Source organism: Ciona robusta, chromosome 6, assembly GCF_009617815.1.
Source record: "Ciona robusta chromosome 6, ASM961781v2".
In the NCBI taxonomy this organism is placed as follows: domain Eukaryota; kingdom Metazoa; phylum Chordata; class Ascidiacea; order Phlebobranchia; family Cionidae; genus Ciona; species Ciona robusta.
In genome coordinates, this window is record NC_143240.1 from 1,389,347 (window position 1) to 1,409,815 (window position 20,469).

The 20,469-nt window shown below is 34.6% G+C and overlaps 4 protein-coding genes across 7 annotated transcripts; 3 read left to right on the forward strand and 1 right to left on the reverse strand.

The window, feature by feature from the left end:
• Window positions 1-53: 53 nt before the first annotated feature.
• On the reverse strand, window positions 54-4,933 carry LOC149734739 (dehydrogenase/reductase SDR family member 1-like). 2 transcript variants are annotated; one of them, XM_089880184.1, is made up of 8 exons: window positions 4,746-4,931; window positions 3,861-4,010; window positions 3,467-3,546; window positions 2,912-3,044; window positions 2,304-2,438; window positions 1,307-1,376; window positions 853-933; window positions 54-457 (listed from the first exon to the last, which is right to left on the reverse strand). In XM_089880184.1, the coding sequence occupies exons 1-8, from the start codon at window positions 4,890-4,892 to the stop codon at window positions 285-287; spliced, it is 969 nt and encodes a 322-aa protein (XP_089736310.1). In that variant the 5' UTR covers window positions 4,893-4,931; the 3' UTR covers window positions 54-284. The 2 variants fall into 2 exon arrangements, with proteins under 2 accessions (XP_089736310.1, XP_089736311.1); XM_089880185.1 differs by lacking the exon at window positions 2,304-2,438 and having other exon boundaries at window positions 4,746-4,933.
• A 603-nt stretch (window positions 4,934-5,536) lies between these two features.
• Window positions 5,537-12,145, forward strand: LOC149734740 (arrestin domain-containing protein 3-like). The gene is given in 9 exon segments (XM_089880181.1): window positions 5,537-5,790; window positions 6,376-6,510; window positions 6,975-7,076; window positions 7,723-7,850; window positions 8,366-8,508; window positions 8,973-9,138; window positions 9,504-9,569; window positions 10,214-10,406; window positions 10,681-12,145. Coding segments are annotated over 9 exon segments (1,194 nt in total). The 5' UTR covers window positions 5,537-5,675; the 3' UTR covers window positions 10,827-12,145.
• A 661-nt stretch (window positions 12,146-12,806) lies between these two features.
• LOC149734741 (arrestin domain-containing protein 3-like) lies at window positions 12,807-17,368 on the forward strand. Of its 3 annotated transcripts, none has more exons than XM_089880189.1 (8): window positions 12,811-13,151; window positions 13,353-13,475; window positions 13,806-13,907; window positions 14,807-14,934; window positions 15,775-15,917; window positions 16,176-16,332; window positions 16,892-16,971; window positions 17,139-17,368. In XM_089880189.1, the coding sequence occupies exons 1-8, from the start codon at window positions 13,034-13,036 to the stop codon at window positions 17,173-17,175; spliced, it is 888 nt and encodes a 295-aa protein (XP_089736315.1). In that variant the 5' UTR covers window positions 12,811-13,033; the 3' UTR covers window positions 17,176-17,368. The 3 variants fall into 3 exon arrangements, with proteins under 3 accessions (XP_089736314.1, XP_089736315.1, XP_089736313.1); XM_089880187.1 differs by having other exon boundaries at window positions 12,812-13,151; window positions 16,892-16,957; XM_089880188.1 differs by lacking the exon at window positions 13,806-13,907 and having other exon boundaries at window positions 12,807-13,151; window positions 16,892-16,957.
• A 149-nt stretch (window positions 17,369-17,517) lies between these two features.
• On the forward strand, window positions 17,518-20,460 carry LOC149734742 (uncharacterized). Its single transcript, XM_089880194.1, has 2 exons — window positions 17,518-18,706; window positions 19,413-20,460. Exons 1-2 carry the CDS (start codon window positions 18,446-18,448, stop codon window positions 19,788-19,790), a joined length of 639 nt encoding a protein of 212 aa, XP_089736320.1. The 5' UTR covers window positions 17,518-18,445; the 3' UTR covers window positions 19,791-20,460.
• The last annotated feature ends 9 nt before the right edge of the window (window positions 20,461-20,469 follow it).

A 20,469-nucleotide genomic window follows, 5' to 3' on the forward strand; every position in this document is an offset into this window, starting at 1 on the left:
TGATGTTTTCTTTGAAATGCTCATTACCTAGAAATTGTATATAAGGGCCCGTCTATCAATAGGTTCTCTTTATTATTAAAGGCATTATGGTAACAATAAAATATCATAATCAAATAAGCTTACAGCAAGTTCTATGTGATTGATACGGTAGACTTTCATGATCATTGGTATTTGCTTTCATTTTTTATGATTCAATTTTTGTGCATCAAAAAATTAACCTGACTCCTAAGCGCTTACAATAACAAGCTCTATGTGATTAATAAAGCAGAGTCTGAATTTTAAAATCATTGGTATTTGCTTTCATTTTTAGGGGGCGTTGGGAGTTTTGACATTGGAAGTAAAATATGGTAAATCCAAAAAGGTATCTTCAGCCACCCAGGGATGTAGGGAACCATTGAAAGATTTCCAGTTCCAGCAAACATAGTCTTGAAACTTCTCATACTTACTGGGTAAGAACCTGCGTCGGTAATTATTAATATTAGTGGTATTATTAATTTAAATAATTGTAACTTAGTTAATCCCCAGGTGGCTGGAAAACGACAGTCATTAAACACAGGTGTTCTGTTTCATACACCTCGTGTCAGCTTACGAGTTACCATGTATGTTATCTGGTAGGTAACTTTTTTCATTTTTTTTCATTTTATGTATGGCTGGTAATTTGGACAACCAATTAGTAACCACTGGGTTGAAGCAAATGCTGTTAAGTGTCTTGCCTAAAGACACACACATTTACAATAATGGCAGTGATGAGCCTTGAACCCATGAAAACACCTATGCTATCATAGGCATATAAGCAGACATCCTTGCTATAACTTGGCAGTGAGCATGAGGTGTCTAGATTAATAAACATACCGTCTATGTCTTTAAAGTTGAATTCACTTGAAAGATCAGTTGTCAGCAAAATCTGTCCGCTTCTGTTCATTATGTCTTTGTCTGGGTATACAAGAAACGTATTAGTTTAAATATTTCCTTTAAGTTAGGCAGGGTAAGATGAAATTAATGAAAAATACTGCATAATTTAGGTTGTATACATTCAGTTTGGATATGGTTTTGCATGGAGACTTTACACCTAAACCGAACAATAAAACTTGGAAAATATAACATAAAAATTAAGGTAGCAGGAATGTATCTAACTTATTTATCCCCTTATAGCCAGTATACTGAAGCTTTTATAATATAGGTCTTTTGTTTTCATACACCTCATAAGTAACGGCATATGTAACTTTGCGAGTGGACTACTCAAAATAAACCACTGGGACACATACACCCATATTTGTTTTGTAGTAAAGTGTAATTGAATAATTACCAAGTAAAAGATGAGAAATTGCTTTTCCTGCAAATTCAGTGCTTTCCCCATGATTGAACATCCATTGTATCTGTGTTTAATATATATTTCAAATTTTTCTAAAATAAAGGCAAGTTGTTATGTAATTTTTATTAAGTTATAAAATGGCATTGAATTAATATAGTTTAAAGTGTCTTGAAATAAATAAAATATTAAAATTAAGTTTTACTTCGCTGAAAAATATTTAAAATAAAAAGCCAGGATATAGCAATAAAACAACAGTTTCTTCGGATAAAAACACTTGTTTGTAGAGTGTAGTGGTCACGCCTTTTTATCCAAAACCTTATTTCTTTTTTTTTTATTAGTAAGCGTGTTTTAACAACTGTTGTTTTACCGTTACTACCCATTTTCGCATTTGCCAAATCTCTTGTTCTTCGTTATCGTGACCGAAAAGATGAAAAATTTCATTCATTTATTTATAGTAGGCCTATTGATTTATAATATTACCTAAAATTGCACAAAAACCTAAATGTTTCTTGCAACGTTTAATGCTTATGAGTTTTATGGCAAGTTCACAGTGCAGTTATGCTATACAAGTGTAACATATATAAGCTATACAGGTAAAGCACCCTGAACAATGAATTTATCCTTGTGTGGTCGGGAAATGAAAATCGCCATAACACCGGTGTTAATACACCTCGTGCCAGCTTACGAGTTACTGCATATGTTACTTTATGGGGGATTGTTTTTGGGGGATTTTATAAAAGTTTTTTTATATATGGCTGATAATTTGGACAAGCCACACTATATATAGTAGGGTGGGGGAAGATGGGACACCTGTTCATTCTATTTGCTCGTCCAATTTGGTAGTAAACAAAGAACATTTTTAGATTTATATAACCGTATTCTTACAACTACCATAGACTTGTTAATTGTTTAAAACACTATCAGGATATTCAGATATTATGTGCCAAAGGTGTCCCATCTTCCCACACCCTACAATAGTTTATCTACATACTGAAGGCTTAACAAGTTTATTTTCGTTCATTTTTTCCAGAACAAGTTCAGTTTTGACAGGACCAGGCCACAAAGAAATATAGGCCACATTGTATTTCTGAAGGTCTATTGCGCAATCCTTTGCCATGCGATCTTTCTGTACGAATTAAAAACAGCGTAAGTAAGAACTAAGAACAGTACCAATTTATGTGTTAATTATTTGTGTCATAATAGGGATTAAGTAACAGTCAGATTGTTGCTGTTTAAAACAATAGCAAAAATTTAAACAACAAAGAGAAGGGAATCAATAGCAAAATAAGACGTTAAAACACCCTATAGACACAACATGGAAGCTGTAGGAAAAAGTAATAGTTAAAAATTGAACCTAAAAGCTTAGAATGTGACACTTTTTTAGCACAGGTTTGACCCAAGTATGTTGTTCTGTTTGGCTGAAATTGTACCTAATCTTTACTGACTTACTAAAAGCAATGGCATCTAGTACACTCTTAGAAAAATTATACTCATTTATGGTAACGTAGCACTTACCGTTTTAGTGTAAAACCCAAAAATTCAGCACTCAAGCTTCATTTATAAACAATAAATAAAAAGAGAATCATTTTTACGACTTACAGCTGCTTTACCCACACCATAGGCGGGGGTTTGAAAGTAAAGTATTCCCCCTACTGAGCTTATGTTAACAATCAAGCCACGTCGTTTTTGTACCATCAGTCTTGAGGCATGGATTGCACACATAAAGTGGTTTCTGTAAAAAAGTATGTTAAAGTTGTTTGTTCGATGATTTTGACACTCCCATGCACACAGTTGAGTTGTTGAAGCTATTGCGGTGTGTGAATAGGCAGACATGAATTTTGGTTGGTTTGGTCATATATATTCTTGTGGATAGGAACTTGGGTGACTTATTCACGGTTGACACTCTCATGCCTACAGTCGAATTGCTGCAGATATTGTGGTGTGTGGATAAGCAGACATAAATTTTGGTTGGTTTAATCATTTATACTGTTGGGTGGAAACTTGAGTAACTTATTCATGGTTGCCACTCTCATACCCACAGTCGAGTTGGTGAAGCTATTGCAGTGCTGATTTTCAGTTAATTTAATCATTTATATTGTTGGGTCAAAACTTGAGTAACTGATCCATAGCATGTAGTATTATAAGCAGACCAACCTGAGCCCAACATTGTTAATTTCATCCCATCCATTCTCAGGTTGGTCCCAGAAAGTGTCATCACTGTTGTTAATTATATACTGTGGTAGAAACAAATTTAAATACTACTGTATATGATCAGCACTGAAATAAATGTAACTTACTTTATTCTTGCATGACTGGAAAACGACAGTCGTTATTACACAGGGGTTCTGTTTCATACACCTCGTGCCAGCTTACAAGTTACCATGTGATTATTTTTCGAGCGATTTTTTTATTATTTTATGTATGGCTGATAATTTGGACAACTCATTAATGACCGCTGGGTTGGAGCAATTGCCGTTAAGTGTCTTGCCCAGAGATACATACGCCCACAATGGTAGCAGCAACATTGGAATTAACATGTACCACTTACATTGACAGCAGAATAAGCATTGTTAACCAACAAATCCAATATTCCATTTTGTTCGTTTGAAATTTGTTCGAATAATTTCTTAATTTCTTCATCTTTGCTGTGATCACATTGAACTGGGATGCATTTACCTTCTGCACCTCTGTGTTTGGCCTGCAATATAAAACACATTTATAGTGTCTTTACATATAAGTTTTCAATATAGTTATAGTAATTTATTTTAATAACTTTTGAAATTGTGTTAGGCCTACATTTCATATTAATAAATGAACAAATGTAACTGGATTTTCCTTGTCTGATGGGAAAACGACAGTTATTATAACATGAGTGTCCTATTTCATACACCTCAAGCCCGCTTAAATATGAATGAATGTAACTTACTTTATCCTCGTGTGGCCAGTAAACGACAGTCGTTATCACACAGGTTCAATACCTAGTGCCAGCTTACGAGTTACCATGTATGTTACTTTGTGGGTGATTATTTATTTTGTTGGATTTTTTTATGTATGGCTGATAATTTAGACAACCCATTAGTGACCACTGGGTTGGAGCAATTGCTGTTAAGTGTCTTGCCCAAGGACACATACACCAACAATGGTAGCAGCGTCGAGCCTTGAACCCATTACCTCTGGGTTACAGGCAGGCGCGCTAACCACTATACCACGGCGCCGGTTGTTTTTTTTGCATGACTGACAATTCAGACAACCCATAAGGTACTAATGGATTTAGTAAGTGTCTTGCCCAAGGACACATTACACCCATAATAGTAACAGCAATGAGTTGCTGACCTGCATCCTATTGGCTAAAGGTAGACCCTAACCAATGTGAGGGTCAAAATAAATACATACATGTTACATTGCTTTTTTAACATTACTAACAGTTACCCACCTCAGCTTTAACAGCTTCCAACTTGGCAATATCTCTTCCTGTGATGTAACAAGTGGCTCCATTAGTTATCAATTGCAGAGCTATCCCTCTTCCTATGCCTCTTGATGCTCCAGTAACAAGACATACTTTACCTCCTAAGTTAGGCATATCTGAAGACTGCTGTATAAAGAAAATTTTAAAAGTAATCACCCACAAAGTAACATACATGGAAACTCGTAAGCTGGCACGGGGTGTTGAACCCGTGTGATAACGACTGTCGTTTTCCGGCCACGCGAGGATAAAGTAAGTTACAGTCATTCATTCAAGTTGTAAAATGCTGTGTTTTAGCTATAACTAGCAAGCTTTGGAGCCATGTCATTATAGTTACTGATTAACCATATGATCAGAGTGTGTTTTAAGTTGGCAATGTCCACAATGGTATGTCAATTTGTAATAAATCTTAATAGTTCCAAGGCTAAACGCAGTGTATATATAGAAAATACGAGACTACTTTTAATTTAGATTTGTTTTTGCTGGGTGATGATGTAAATACGTATTTACCGTCTGGGTATTTCCCCAAGTACATTTTAAATACATTAATAAACATTAAAATATAAAAATGTAGTAAAAATTTTACTAAAGGTGTTTGTAAAACTTGTATGAGGAAAGTTTCATCTGCGAAGTCATCTCTGGTAAAGTAAGTTTTAGTAGGTTTTTGGTAACTTTCCATTTGTTTACACTCGTGATTTACGTTCCACATGGTTGCGTAAATGCGTAGAGGGCATGTGACTTCCGACAAAACAACATTTAGGATATATACGGCTTACATTCCATTTAGGCGTGGCATTTTACTAAATTATTCGTAAATTTTACACTTTTTACATTCGAAGCTATATCGCCGTAATAAGGCACATAGGTTTTGGTTTTTAAGTGTTACAAATTGAACTTAAAATGGGTGTAAAAAATTTTACGGTGCAGTTTCATGATAATAAAGTGATTTACTCTCCGGGACAACCTGTCAATGGCTCGATTCTTATTGAGTTAGAAGAACCAATGAGAATGAAAGGTGAGAATGCTTATAGAATTCTAATGCGTGTTCGTAATATTTTCCCCACCGCAATAGCTTTAACAACTCCACTTTTAGCATGTGAGTGGCAACGATGGTTAAGTCACTCAAGTTCCTACCCACGAGGATATAAATAACCAAACCAACAAAAGTCAGTAATACAATAAACAGTTATTTACTAATTTGTAAAAAAGATGATTCTTATTAATACGCATTGATTAAACTAGTTGAATATAACTTATATAGTGCATATAACTTGTGTCATTATTAACAACAGTCATTAGAACATGGATGGTCTGTTTCATACACCTCATTCCCACTTATAAGTCACCATAGTTGTAACTTTGTGTGTGATTGTTTTTTGTCTGTAGAGATGACAATTTAGACAACCCATTAGTGACCACTGGGTTGGAACAATTGTCGTTAAGTGACTTGCCCAAGGACACATACACCCACAATGGTAGCAGCGTCGACGAGGCCCAGGTGTGCTAACCACTGTGCCGAATAGGTGTACTGAATGATAAAATTTAAATGCATGTAGTACAGCAGTCTATATATATACTTAATCTGTTATTTTACCTTCAGCTGTTAAAATAAAGTTTTCTGGCAAAGCACAAGTTTCTTGGACAGAAACAAGGTCTACTGGCAAAACAACATACACTGTTCGGTATAGCTCTTGTGAGCAATACTTTAAAGAAGAGGTTTCCGTGTATGGAGAAGGTACTTTGTATATGGTTAGAAATTAGTTAAGTGTAAAAAATGGTGCTCTGTTATACACCATACACATATATTCATACACCTCATGTTTACTGTCGAGTTATTATAACATCGGTGTCTTCTTATACATCAAACACACATTGTGTGTTCATACAGCTTATGCTCTAACATGGGTGTCAGACTGTATTATTTAAAAGATGTATAATGTATATATATATATAAATATATACAGACTGGCTGCAGCAGACGTATCATAAGTTGTGACACGTCTTTTTGCCCAAATTCCCATTCTCTTGTATGTTATAGCATAGAAAGTAAAGAAAGATTAACCCAGTGGTCACTACTCTGAGTACTCTCTAATGGGTTGTCTAGGAATTTATCTTTACATAACATAATCTGTAGGCATATAATTACATCATTTATGAAGTGTACAAATTGTTGCAATAGCTAGACCATTTTACACGCAGGGTCAGTTGGAGCTTTTGCAAACTCAGAAGAGCTACCTGCAGGGCAAAGTGTGTTTCCATTCCAGTTTTTTCTTCCCCCTACATTACCGTCTTCATTTGAAGGTAACTATATTTCGTTTGTTTATGGACTTTTGGGCAACTCTGGCTTACATTTCTATTCATAGGTCCCAAACCTAAGCCGCTAAGTGTGGCAGAGTATGCAGGCCATTTTTTTATGTTACGGTTATTAATTCCCCTCCATTGTATACGTACTTTTGCCGCTGTGTACCATCTGAACTGTAAATACACGGTATATACACAACTCGGAGTGGCTAGTAGGCCACAGCCAGTGCCTACGTGCGGATTCTAGATTTTATAAGCCAAAAATATATTAGATTATTCTGCATTATATCAGTACTAGTACAGCCTTATAAAATACTACTAAACAATCTAATATTACTAGCCAATTAGCCATGCTTTCCTTGCATTTAAAGGTTTTGGTGCCTATGTGCTAGGACCCAAGACACAATGTAAAATTTAAAAAAAAATATATATATATATATACAGTAGGGTGGGAGAAGACGGGACACATTTAGAACATAATATCCTGATTAACAAGGGTCTATGGGAGTCGTGAGGATACGGTTTTATAATTCTATAAATGTTCTTCGTTTACTACCAAATTGGAAGAGAAAATATAATGAAAAAGTGTCCCTCCATACTTTATATTTATATATTATTTAAAATATTTAATTTTTAACAAACACAGGGGCCCACGGTCATGTGCGTTACCTTATCCATGCTTCAATTGATCGTCCGTGGCATTTTGATCCCAAAACCAAAGCTGCATTCACAGTTCTGGATTAATATGATCTCAACTTGGAAACAGATGCAAGAGTAAGTGTCTTTGTGACTTTGTGTGTTGCCGGATGCTACAGCTTAGGGCTTGCATCGTAACTGAAGGATACCAGGTTCAATGCTCAATGCAGTTAAGCATCTGTCTTCTTGTACACTTAAACGCAGTTGAACCAACTCAATGGTCTCCAATGGGTTATTTATATAGTAGGGTGGGGGAAGATGGGACACCTTTAGCACATAATATCCAAATGTCCTAATCGTGTTTCAAACAATTAACAACGGCCTATGGGAGTCGTAAGGTTATGGTTTTATAATTCTTTGAATGTTCTGTGTTTGCTATCAAATGGGACGAGAAAATAAGATGATAGGTCGTCCCATCTTCCCCAACCTACTGTATTGTCAGCGGCACTTTACAAATAAAAAACAGTCACCACAAATTTACATACGTGGTAACTCATAAGTGGGCACAAAGTGAACACCCGTGTTATAACGGCTATCATTGCCTCGCTGTGTGAGAATAAACAAGTTACATTCATTTAACAATTTCTATGCAGATTTCGCCAACTGCCGAAGACTCAAAAACAATCTGCTGTTGGTGCTGTGCCAGTAATCCCATTACTGCTGTAGTGCGGGCTGATAGGACTGGATATGTTCCAGGAGAATTCATTACAATTAATGCTACAGCTGAAAACGGCAGGTGTGTTTTTATTTTAATATTGTCCGACGCCGTGGCAAAGTGGTTAGCACGCATCTATGAAACCTAGAGGTTATTGGTTCAAGGCTCTTCGCTGCTACTGTTGTGCGCTATGTGTCCTTAGAAAAGACACTTAACGAAATTTGCTCCAACCCAGTGGTCACTACTCTTTAATGGGTTGTCTAAATTATAGTCATACAAGAAGTTACAACATACAAGTCATAATAAAAGTCTAATCTCACCCTCACATATGGGCTGTCACTTTTATATTTAGATTGTTTCAATGCTTATCTTTTGGGAACTGTTTTTTAAAGAATGTTTTTATTAAAGATTTTTCCAAAAATAAGCATGGTCACTACCTAGCAGACAAACGAGCCATTTATTTTAAGCTAAACATGCGTAAGGCGTCTCTTACACACATGCTGAATGCAAATAAATATCTGACTTAGATATAATTTCTATTGCAGCACACGCAAGTTAAAACTGACTAGAGCATCAGTTGTACAGAAAGTTCGTTTCATGGCTGTGGCTCCACATAAAAAGACAAGAACTTGGCGCAAGTCTATGGCGGACGTAGAAGGACCTGCTGTTACTAGACGTCAAACTATACATTGGAATAATGAAAGAATTCAGGTATTAAGATTTTATATTGCTGTATTTAATATTTATAGACCTTATGCTTATTTTCGAGTTATAACATGGGTGTCTTCTTATACACCAGAAACACATGATGTATTCACACACCTCATGCTCACTGTCAAGTTATAACATGGGTGACTTCTTATACACTAGACATACATGGTGTATTCATAGCCCTCATGCTCACTGTCAAGGTATAACGTAGGTGTCTTATACACCAGACACACACAATGTATCCATACACCTCATGCTTACTGTCATACACTTGAGTGTCAGGTTATGACATAGGTTGTTCTTATACACTAGCATACACCTCATGCCTCTGTTAAACAATACAACACAACCCATTTTTCTCCCAGATACCAGCGCTACCACCATCCGAACTGCGGAATTGCAACATTATGAATATTGAACATTATTTGGAGGTAAACCAATTATTTGAAATCCTAATTGTATAAATGAATGAATGAATTTCGTCTCTTCGGTCACGATAACGAAAAACAAGAGAGTTTACACAAGCAAAAACGAGTAGTAACAGTAAAACAACAGCTGTTAAAACTCGCTTATTGATAAAAAGAAATAATGTTTTGGATAAAAGGGGTGACCGGTACACCACTTTTTTAATTTATTTTATATTTATTTCATTTTGTTTTTCTCTAACAAATTTTATAAACTCCGCGTTTCATTGTGGCTGTTTTTTCTTGTTATCTTCCTTATGTATTTCATATTATTTGCAGCTTATTTTCTATAAGTAAAATTAGGTTACTGATATGTTTATTATAACCAGTTGTAGGGTAATGGGCCAATCCTGGCCTAAATCCTAGGAAGCTAGGACCTAAGGCGTGCCACACAGTGGGGCCTCACCTACATGGAATAGAAATCCTAACCATTGAGTACAACCAGCCCCACAATAAACAAAAATTCTCTAAAAAAAATGATTTGTAAAACCAAAAAATAATACTTTTTTTTTATTTTAACGCAAATATAGTGATATAAATAGGTCTCACTACCCTAAAAATTTTGGAATATTTTCCCGCTAACCTCAACTCTCATCCATTCTAATTTCTAGTTCAGAGTTGTGTTACCTCGATTGAGCAAAGATCTTTGTGTTAAAGTTCCAATTAAACTGGGAACAGTCCCACTACAGGGTATTACCCCTTATAGTCAGCTTCCACCCACTATGCCCCAGCCTGGAGGGGAAATCCCACTGCAACCCACCGCAACTGCCCCCACACCGCAACCAATGCCGCCAGCTTATCAAAGTAGGTTATATACTAAGTATACTTACTTAGTGGCACAAATTCTAAAGTATGTTGTATACTTAGTACACATAGCATGGAACTTCCTAAAGTATTTTTTATACTTAGTATGCATAGCACGAAACTTCCAAATATTTTTATATACTAATTATGCATAGCCACGTAGCATCAAAAGTATTTTTAACAAAAGCCCATACTTTAGGGATATTCTTGATATAGTTAAACCCCCACAAATTCCTGAATGGACCCCTAACGTTACCCCTTTAACCCTTCACAGTGCCCCCACCTTCCTACATGGCAGTCGTAGGCGGAGAAGTTGCAATCAAAGACGACGACGATAATAACCACATGATGGGAGGCCAGAGCTTTGCACCCCAATATACATATTATGACTGGAGTCAGTCAGCTTTTACATACAACTAAACTATAAGCCAATCCTGGCCTAAATCTCAGGTCCCATGACGTGCCTTACTGTAGAACCTCACCCACATAGAATAGAACAAAAATCACTTAGATTTTTAAGCTGGGTTTATGTGTATGACTGATACCTGTAGCCCTGTATACTTATAAAAATTGTGTGATAGCTTGGCTTAAAACTCTGGTTTCTGATCTGGCATGTTAGGCCATTACATATTTAGAACATATAAGCCTTAAAATTAACTGGAATATTTTAGTTACGTATGCTTACTAATATCATGTACATAAGCTATGTTTTATTTGGCATAGTAGCACATTTAAAATAAGACAGATTTCTAAGTTTCAGTGGCAAAATCCGCAGTGAATTTCTAGGTCTTATATTTTTGCATTTGTAACATAAATAAAGAGTTTCAGTTTTAAAGTTGAAAAACATGACAAATATATGTTTTGAAAGCTATATGTAATATACCTTATCAAACATCAAATTTGTGACACTTTTTCTTTTTTTGAATTTTATAAAAAGTATAAATCTAAAATTGCATTGCTATTTTTTTTGCTCTGACAACCAAACAACTAAAACATAATCTTACCTTAAAATATATTTTTACGTCGCACTTTTTGTTGCTTTAAAATACCCTACCTAATCTTCACAGTCTAACTATCTATCATTTCGAAGTTCTTAAACTTATGTCTATCAATAAAAGTATTGTTTAAAAAATAATCATCTAAAATTGATAAATAATTAAGACAATGTAAATTGGTTTCTACTCCCAATAAAAGTATTATTTAAAAAAATAGGAATCCAAAAAGCAGAAATAATTAAAAAACGATGTAAATTGGTTTTGTCCCCAACACAAAATATTTTACATTTTTGCCACTAACTGCAATATATTTAGCCTTTTGTGGATCTTTTTTTAACAACTATATATACAATAGACTTCACTGTTATATTAACCAATACGCCTCTTATCAGTAAGTGTCCAATTTTCTTCATTCTTATGATATGTTCCCCACATTTTAACTATCTTTTCGTAAGAATATTCTAATATGCCCGTAAATGTGATTATGTTTAAACTCTGATGCAAAATTTACAATTGTATGTACTTTTTAAACAGTTGTTGGCTTTTTGGAAATTTTGCAATGTTTAAACTGTGATGCAAATTTATAATAAAACCCCTTTTAAACCTTATTTTACTGACATTGCATTTGATTCATTCCTGTTATTTATAACCCTCAGTTATATATTCTAATTACCTTTAATTGTTTGCAGATGTACATTTATACTATACTAGTTGTATATTAATAATAAAAATGAAAAAAAACAGTCCATTTTGTAAACCTGCGAGAGGTAGTTTTACAAGCTTCAAGAAAACAATAACTAAAAATTAGTTCCACATTTTTCACATATGTTTATATAAGTTAAGTTGTATTTGACCAACACTTCAAAAATTTTAACAGGTAGTTAAAAAAAGTATTAACAAAATAATAACCTTAAATTGGTTGTACTATTTTACACAGGTGTTCATATATGTTAGGTTGTACTGTATTTGACCGACAGTGAAGTATTTTGAAACACCACAAAAATAAATGCTATTTTAAGCTTGTTATTCATTTCACTTGAAAATTTCTTGTAATTTTCCACTCAACTTGAAAAAGCTTATAGTAGTTTTCCATTGCAGCAAGTCTTGAGAAACTCATTTATTGTAACAGGAAATGATGTAATGCTAGGCATGTATTTGTCACGAGTACAGATAATTTATGATTTTCAATTCTGTAGTTGTTATACACAATTCTGTAGACTGAAAATGTTATGTAGCCAGTTCAGTTTATTATGAATATCAACTATGTTGTGTTTTAGATAGGTGCCATTCAAATTTTGATGTCAGATTTTTTACAACAAAATTGTGTGCTAATGTATACAGCTAAATCTGAATGTTGTGTGTATTTTATAGCCTACTACTTAAATATTTTTAAATGTAATAAGTGAAAGTATATTTAAGTGTATACACTGTATAATATGTCATACATGTAATTTTGAATGTTTCATAACCAAAAAATGTTTAATTGTGAATGCATAAGGGTAAAGATTATTTAGCATGTCGTGTGTTTATTTTGTAAATCTTTTACGAGCAAAACTCTTTTAAAATCAGCGGGCCGTCGGCTTCGAGCGCCAATTCACACAACAACTTATAAGATTATAATAGTATACAGATATGTCTGAGTTGTTAAGCTTTACCATTGCATTCGACGGGAATAAAAGCGCATATACCGGCGGAGAAATCGTATCCGGGTGCGCCCTTATAGTTCTTAAGGCTCCAATGAATGTAAGAGGTATGTGGCACAAAATAATACCTTTTAATAGGGTTCACCACTTTCTTAAAATGGTAATTTAGGTTAAGTTGTATTTTAACGACATTTTTTGTATTTTTAGTATGTAGTTTTATAAAGTATTAATAAAACAATAACCTTGAATTAGTCGCAGAATATGCATTCCAAAGTATATCTAATGCAAAGTTTTAAAATTATTAACAGCTATCAATATTAAGTTCGTGGGAAAATCTAAAGTCATGTGGACAGTACAGCAAGATAAAACATCTAGAACATATAATGATTCAGAGACCTATTTTGACAACTCTTTGTGTGTTTATGGTCAAGGTATATCCCATATTAATAATAATAACTTTCTTTGTCTCTTCGATTACGGTAGCGAAAAATTAGATATATTTTAAACGTAAAGACAGGATATAGCGATAAAACAACAGTTGTTAAAACACGCTTACAGTATAAAGCATATTTACTTTGAATTGGAAGAAAATAAGTGGGTCGCTTTTGTTTGACAGTATTATTAAATTTTACACATCGTGTTTTTAACAACCGTCAATTTGTTGCTAAACCTTTCTCTTTATTGTATTAATAAACCTGATAATATATTCGAAGAGATAAAAAACCCTAATGTTTTGTGTTTTATAACTTCCTAACACACAGGTTGTATTGGGCTTTACCAAAATGCCACACAGTTGCCCGCTGGACAGTCATGTTTCCCATTTCAATACCAGTTGCCTGCTCAATTGCCAGCATCTTTAGAAGGTAAGGGTATATGCCTATCTACAAACTACTACTGTGGGGTAAGATGGGATATTTTAGTATCTAAATTCCATATTTCCCGATCTTGTTTTGAAAACTTAACAACACCTTTTTAGAGTCTATAATTCTGTAAATGGGTCAAGGAAATAAAATAAAAACATCACCCATCTTACCCCAGCCTATTTTATATTTATAAGCTACTTCAGTGGGGTAGAAATTGTAAATCCCTGAGTGTTGGGATAATGTGGCAATATACCTACATCCTAGGTCTCAGGTGTGCCTGATTGAAGACCTCACCCTTCTAGTTTAGATTCTTTATTTATTATTATATAAAACAGTATACAAACATTATAATGTTACTAGGTGTAGTGACCACGCTTATTTTCTTCCATTAAAATGTAAATATGTTTTTAACTGTAAGGGTGTTTTCACAATTGTTGTTCTGGCGCTATATCTTGTCTTTTCGTTTAAAATATTTATAAATCTTTGCTACCGTAATTGAAGAGACAAATAAAGTTATTATTATTATTTTTATAATACACCATTTAGTTGAACAACATTAAAATTCGAGTTTGTATAACATGTGCCTATCTGGCACTGTGGCAAAGTGGTTAACACACCTGCTTGTAACCCAGCAGTTGCATTCATTCATTCAAAAGGGTATAAATGATCCTCATTCGAATGGCTAATATAACAATTTTTTTAATGTTTAAATGGCTAATATAATAATTTTTTTAATCTTCAAATGGCTAATAAAATAACTTTTTAAAGTCTTTAATTGGCTAATAAAATAAATTTTTTAAATTTTTAAATGGCTAATAAAATAACTTCTTTAATCTTTAAATGGCTAATAAAATAACTTTTTTTAATCTTTTCAGAAATTAATCTTTCTATTCCCGCAGCAATACATGGTTCCGTTCGTTATGATGTAATTGGTGTCATTAATCGTCCTTACAGTCGTGATTGTAAAACTAACGTTCGATTCTCGGTTTACGATTTGATGGATCTGAATCACATTCGAAACATTAGGGTATGTTAAATAAAAGGTGCTAAATATATATCGGATCCGTGGCATAGTGGTTAGCGCGCCTGCCTGTAACCATTAGGTAATGGGTTCAAGGCTCATCGCTGCTACCATTGTGGGTGTATGTGTCTTTGGGCAAGAAACTTAACAGCAATTGCTCCAACCCAGTGGTCACTAGTGGGTTTTTCAAAATATCAGCCATATATAAAAAATAAAAAAGTCCTCCAAAAGATAATCACCCACTAGGAAACAGAACACCCGTGTTATAACAACTGTCGTTTTCTGGCCATGCAAGGATAAAGTGAGTTACATTCATACATTCAATATATGTGTTCTGCTTCTAGCCTAGAGTTTCTGGGTTCAAAGCTCAATGCTGCTACCATTGTGGCTTGTCAGTGATTGTGGAAAGACAATTAAATAAATGAATGTAACTTACTTTATCCTCGCGTGGCCGGAAAAATCACAGTCGTTAAACACAGGTGTTCTGTTACATACACCTCGTGCCAGCTTGTGAGTTACCAAGTATGTTACTTTGTGGGTGATTATTTTTTGAAGGATTTTTTCTTTTTTTTAAGTGTTTTTATGTTAAAACTAATGGCAACTGCCCCATCCTCGTTATCCCTTATGGGTTGTTTAAATTGTTAGTCAAACATTACAAAATAAAACCACAAAGTTATTTTTGTGGAACTCGTAAGCGTGCCCGAGGTGAATAAAACAGAACACCCATGTTATAGTCCGACTTTCGTTGCCCGCCACACAAGGATAAGTAAGTTACATTCATTCATTCCTTCTTTCATAGATTTTACTTAACATAAAAATTATGTTATGTAAAATTAATTATTTTAGATGCCAATTCATGTGATGGATTCAAAGCATAGATGTTGCTGCTGTTGCGCTAGTGGTGAAATAACAGCTGAAGTACATACAGACAAAAGTGGTTATGTACCAGGCGAATACATAACAATCAATGCTTCAGTGGAAAATTTAAGGTGAATGAATAAATGTAACTTTTCTATCCTTGCATGGCGAAGCAATGACAGTCATTATAACAGGGTGTTCTGTTTCATACACCTCATGCTCGCTTACAAGTTACCACATATATTTGTGGATGATTTTTTTATTTAAGTGTATGGCTTAGAAATAAGACAACTGATTAGTTTAATGTTAAATTATGTTTAATTTAATTTAATTAATATACATATATACACAAAACTGCAACCATAATTAAGTATTGTTTACCATTTCAGCTCATCCAAAATACATGGTACCAACGTTGCATTAATACAGGTTATCACATACATTGCTCAGGGTGTTACAAATAAAACACACAAGACAATTACTGAGTGTAGAGGACCAGGCGTTAATAAGAGAAAGACAATGAACTTGAATGATAATTTGCTTAAAGTGAGTAAAAGAATGAAGTAACTTGCTTTATCCTCACATTGCCGGAAAATGACAGTCGTTATAACACCGGTGTTCTGTTTCATAGATGCCTGCCAGCTTACGAGTTACCATTTATCTTACTTTGTGGGTGATGCTTTTTTGCTGTATGTTTGTTACCTTTGAGCAACTGGGTTAGAGCAATTGGTGCTTGTTTATTGTCTTCTTACACCTTATTCTCACTGGCAAGTTATAACATGGGTGTCTTATACACCAAACACACATTGTATATTCATACACCTCATGCTCACTGTCAAGTTATAGCATGGGTATCTTCTTATACACCAGACACACATTGTACATTCATACACTTATTTTTATTGTTGAGTTATAACACGAGTGTCTTCTTACACACCAAACACACATAGTGTATTCATACACCTCATTCTCACTGTCAAGTTATAACATGGGTGTCTTATACACCAGACACACATTGTACATTCATACACCTCATGCTCACTGTCAAGTTATGACATATATCTTCTTTCCCCTTTGCTGTAATAAAATGGAAGTTTTACTCCAGGTTCCCATGACCCAGCCATCTTACCTAAGATTCTGCAAAGTCATGTATATTGAATATTACCTACAGGCAAGTAAAATATGGTAACATTTGTAAAATCTTTAATTAAAATATCATCGTTGGTGTAGTAAGTTTTTTTAGTGTCCGGCAATTACTGGCATTGTAACTATTTTACAATGCCAGTAATTATTATTGTAATAATGGCACAACAAGTCAGGGATTCTGACTTGAACCTAACCTTACATTACAGTTCACGGTGGTGTTACCTGCATTCAGTCTCAATTTAAGGTTAAATGCTCCGCTGACCATCGGTAGCATACCAATTCAATCCGTACAACAAAGCTACCATAATGCAGGGTACCTAAATAATGAAATTCCCATGATTACTTGCCCTACTCCAGTCAACACAAGTATAATATGAGAGTAAGTTATTAATATTAATGTCAAGGTAAATTATTTTATCCTCACGTGGCTGGAAAATGACAGTCGTTATAACACAGTTGTTTTGTTTCATACACCTCGTGCCAGCTTACGAGGTTACCGCGTATATAGCTTTGTGGGTGATTATTTTTTTATTTTATTTGTGAACTGCACTGGTACATATTAATAATGGTATATATATAGTAGGTTGGGGTATGATGGTTTTAATTTTTTCATTATATTTCATCTCCCATTTGGTAGTAAACAAAGAATATTTACAGAATTATTAACCCGTGTTCTCAAGACTCTAAAAAATGGTTGTTAATTGTTTAAAACACCATTTGGAATTAAGTGGTGTGGGGTAATTTGGGATAACGTTAGCACCCAGTGGGGTAAGTTGGGATAACGTTAGTACCTAAATCCCATGTTGCCTGTGTTTGAAAAATTTACAAAGCTTTTTACAGGATAGGTATACAGTTACATAATTCTGTAAATAGGCTTTGTTTATAACGTGGGGAAGATGGGACATCTTGAGCACATAATATCCAAATATCCTGATTTTAAACAATTAACAACGGTCTATGGAAGTCGTCAGGATACGGTTTTATAATTCTTTCAATTTTCTTTGTTTACTACCGAATGGGACGAGAAAATTGTAAAAAGAAATGTCCCATCTTCCCCCACCCTACTATATGTACCATGTATGCCTATATATATATTACACCCTTTGTGTTTTATATTTACCTATAAATTGTGTATTTTTTAAAAGAAATCGTAACATGCAGTAATTTGTATCTTTCTAAATATTACACATTTTTTCATATTTTACCTAAAAATTTCTTATTTTACTAAAGCAGCAGTCGTAATATGCAGTGAATTTTGATATAAATATATTATGCGTACTTTATTGTATAGCTGTACTAATACATTGTTTATAAATTGTAAAAAACTATGACGTTTTATAGGATAGCGTCTGTACATCATTACCGCTATACGTTGTACATCCGCAAAAAGTCAGTTTTAGCTAATAAGCGTTTGCTATATGAGTTAACAGTTCATTTTTTAGCAAATATATAACTGAATTTTAGCGTAACAATATACTGTATTACATCACAGTCGCTTTACAAAACTTAGGAAATGGAAATTATAAATTATTTTCGGCGTTTATTCTTGAGATTTAGGCTGGGCCTTTACGGAGAAAACACAGAAAAAAGGATAAATTCCGAGTCAGAATACGGTTTTATCGAAAGTTTGTACGACTTAGACAGCAGGCTGGCGTACCCAAGGGCAAAAATACTGTGGGATTTAGAGCCAGAATTGGTTTCCAGGTTTTTGGGGTTAAGTCTGCCCGATGGGGTTACAGGGGAAGATGCTAAAATGATGCTACGAAAGAAAAGGGTAAGTACTGTATGGATGCGGTCTTTATAAAATGAATGTAACTTCTCTAATCTTTATCCTTGCGTGGCCGGTAAACGACAGTCGTTATCATATACAGATGTTCTGTTTCAAACACCTCGTGGCCGCTTACGAGTTATCAAGTATATGTTACTTTGTTGGTGACGGTTTTTCTGTGTGGCTGGCATTTTAGATAACCATAAGTGACCACTGGGTTGGAGCAATTGTCTATTACCTAGTCCTAGTGTGCTACCATCTAGACCCCACTATATAGTTTATTGGCACTCAAAAATATAGTTTCTTTGAGGGTTATACACACCTAGAATTTGGGATACAGCTGGTGCCTCATTATCCACAACTATGCTGCCCATTATACATACAGTGCTGTGGTACGGTTAGCGTTTCTGCCTAGCCAAGAGTATGTGGTATCGAGGCTCGACGCTGCCACAATTGTGGGCGTATGTGTCCGTGGGCAAGACACTCACCGACAATTGGTACAACCTAGTGGTCACTAATGGGTTGTCGAAATTGTCAAAAATACATTACAAAAAATGAAATATATATTCCCCAAAAAACGTGTAAGCGGGCATGAGACCGTAAAACAGAAAATTCGTGTTATAACGGTCGTCGTTGCCCCGTCAAACGAGGATAAGTAAGTTACATTGATTAATTCGTTCTGCTACGATTGCTAAACCCTTGTATCTTGCAGGTGTGGCCCTACTATTACCCAGACCCGCAAGACCCGCGTGATTACGACCGCTTTCCAATCGAACTGTGTCCAGAATTCACTGGGTATTCACGTGACCAGCCGTATTACGCCTCTGCTGAAGTTATGCAAAAAGACGAACCAGTAGAGGATTACTATAAAAATTATGACGAAACAATACCCTCTATGTCGTCAGTGCATTCGGAGAAAAAGAAAAAAAAGAAAAAGTTTTTTTCTCGGTTCAAGTCCCTGGGTCGTTTTGTCAAAAAACGCTCTAAGAAAAAGTTAGACGATGAGACAACTAGCGTTCTAACTGAGCCATACTCAAACTATGGGACGTATAGCGCCTACGGTACTTTATATGATATGCCAGCTCCTTAGAAACCAAAAAAACTGACAGTAAATGAAAAGATTTTAGTTGTACCGTATTTTGTTGTCGAAATGCGTAAGCCAACCACTAACAAAATTGTTAAACGGACACAAAATATACGTGTAGCAGTTTAAAATTACACGGCAGCGGGAATTGTCAATAAATGTATCATGTATGACGTACAATGATATAGTAGGGTGGGGTAAGATGAGACATGTTTTTAATTTTTCTTGTCTCATTTGGTAATAAACAAAGAATATTTACAGAATTATGTAACCGTTGCCCTGCGATTCTAAAATGGCGTTGTTAATTGTTAAAAACATGATCAGGTAATATACGATTTTGGTGCTAACTTTATCCCATCTTACCCCACGGTACTATATGTTAATAAACGTATAGTATAGGGTGGGGAAGATAGGATACCTTTTCATTCTATTTTCTTGTCCTATTTAGTTGTAAACAAAGAAGATTCAAAGATTTATAAAACCGTATCCTCACGACTTCCATAAGACCGTTGTTAATTGTTTAAAACACGATTAGGATATTTGGATATTATGTGCTAAAGGTGCCCTATCTTCCCCTACCCTATAATATAACATTATTAGGTCAAATTATGTTCATTATATAACGCCGTTTACTCAATTCGTGTACCTTTTAAATCGGTTTTATTTTTGTTTCCATATCACTACT

Coding starts and splice junctions, on each gene's coding strand:
- LOC149734739 (XM_089880184.1), bottom strand. CDS start 4,892: ATGCCTAACTTAGGAGGTAAAGTATGTCTTGTTACTGGAGCATCAAGA. Junction 3,045..3,466: donor ATTAACAATGTTGGGCTCAG/GTTGGTCTGCTT, acceptor ACTTTTTTACAG/AAACCACTTTATGTGTGCAA. Junction 934..1,306: donor AATTTCTCATCTTTTACTTG/GTAATTATTCAA, acceptor TTGTATACCCAG/ACAAAGACATAATGAACAGA.
- LOC149734741 (XM_089880187.1), top strand. CDS start 13,034: ATGTCTGAGTTGTTAAGCTTTACCATTGCATTCGACGGGAATAAAAGC. Junction 15,918..16,175: donor GCTTCAGTGGAAAATTTAAG/GTGAATGAATAA, acceptor TTACCATTTCAG/CTCATCCAAAATACATGGTA. Junction 16,333..16,891: donor TGAATGATAATTTGCTTAAA/GTGAGTAAAAGA, acceptor GTTTTACTCCAG/GTTCCCATGACCCAGCCATC.
- LOC149734742 (XM_089880194.1), top strand. CDS start 18,446: ATGGAAATTATAAATTATTTTCGGCGTTTATTCTTGAGATTTAGGCTG. Junction 18,707..19,412: donor TGATGCTACGAAAGAAAAGG/GTAAGTACTGTA, acceptor TGTATCTTGCAG/GTGTGGCCCTACTATTACCC.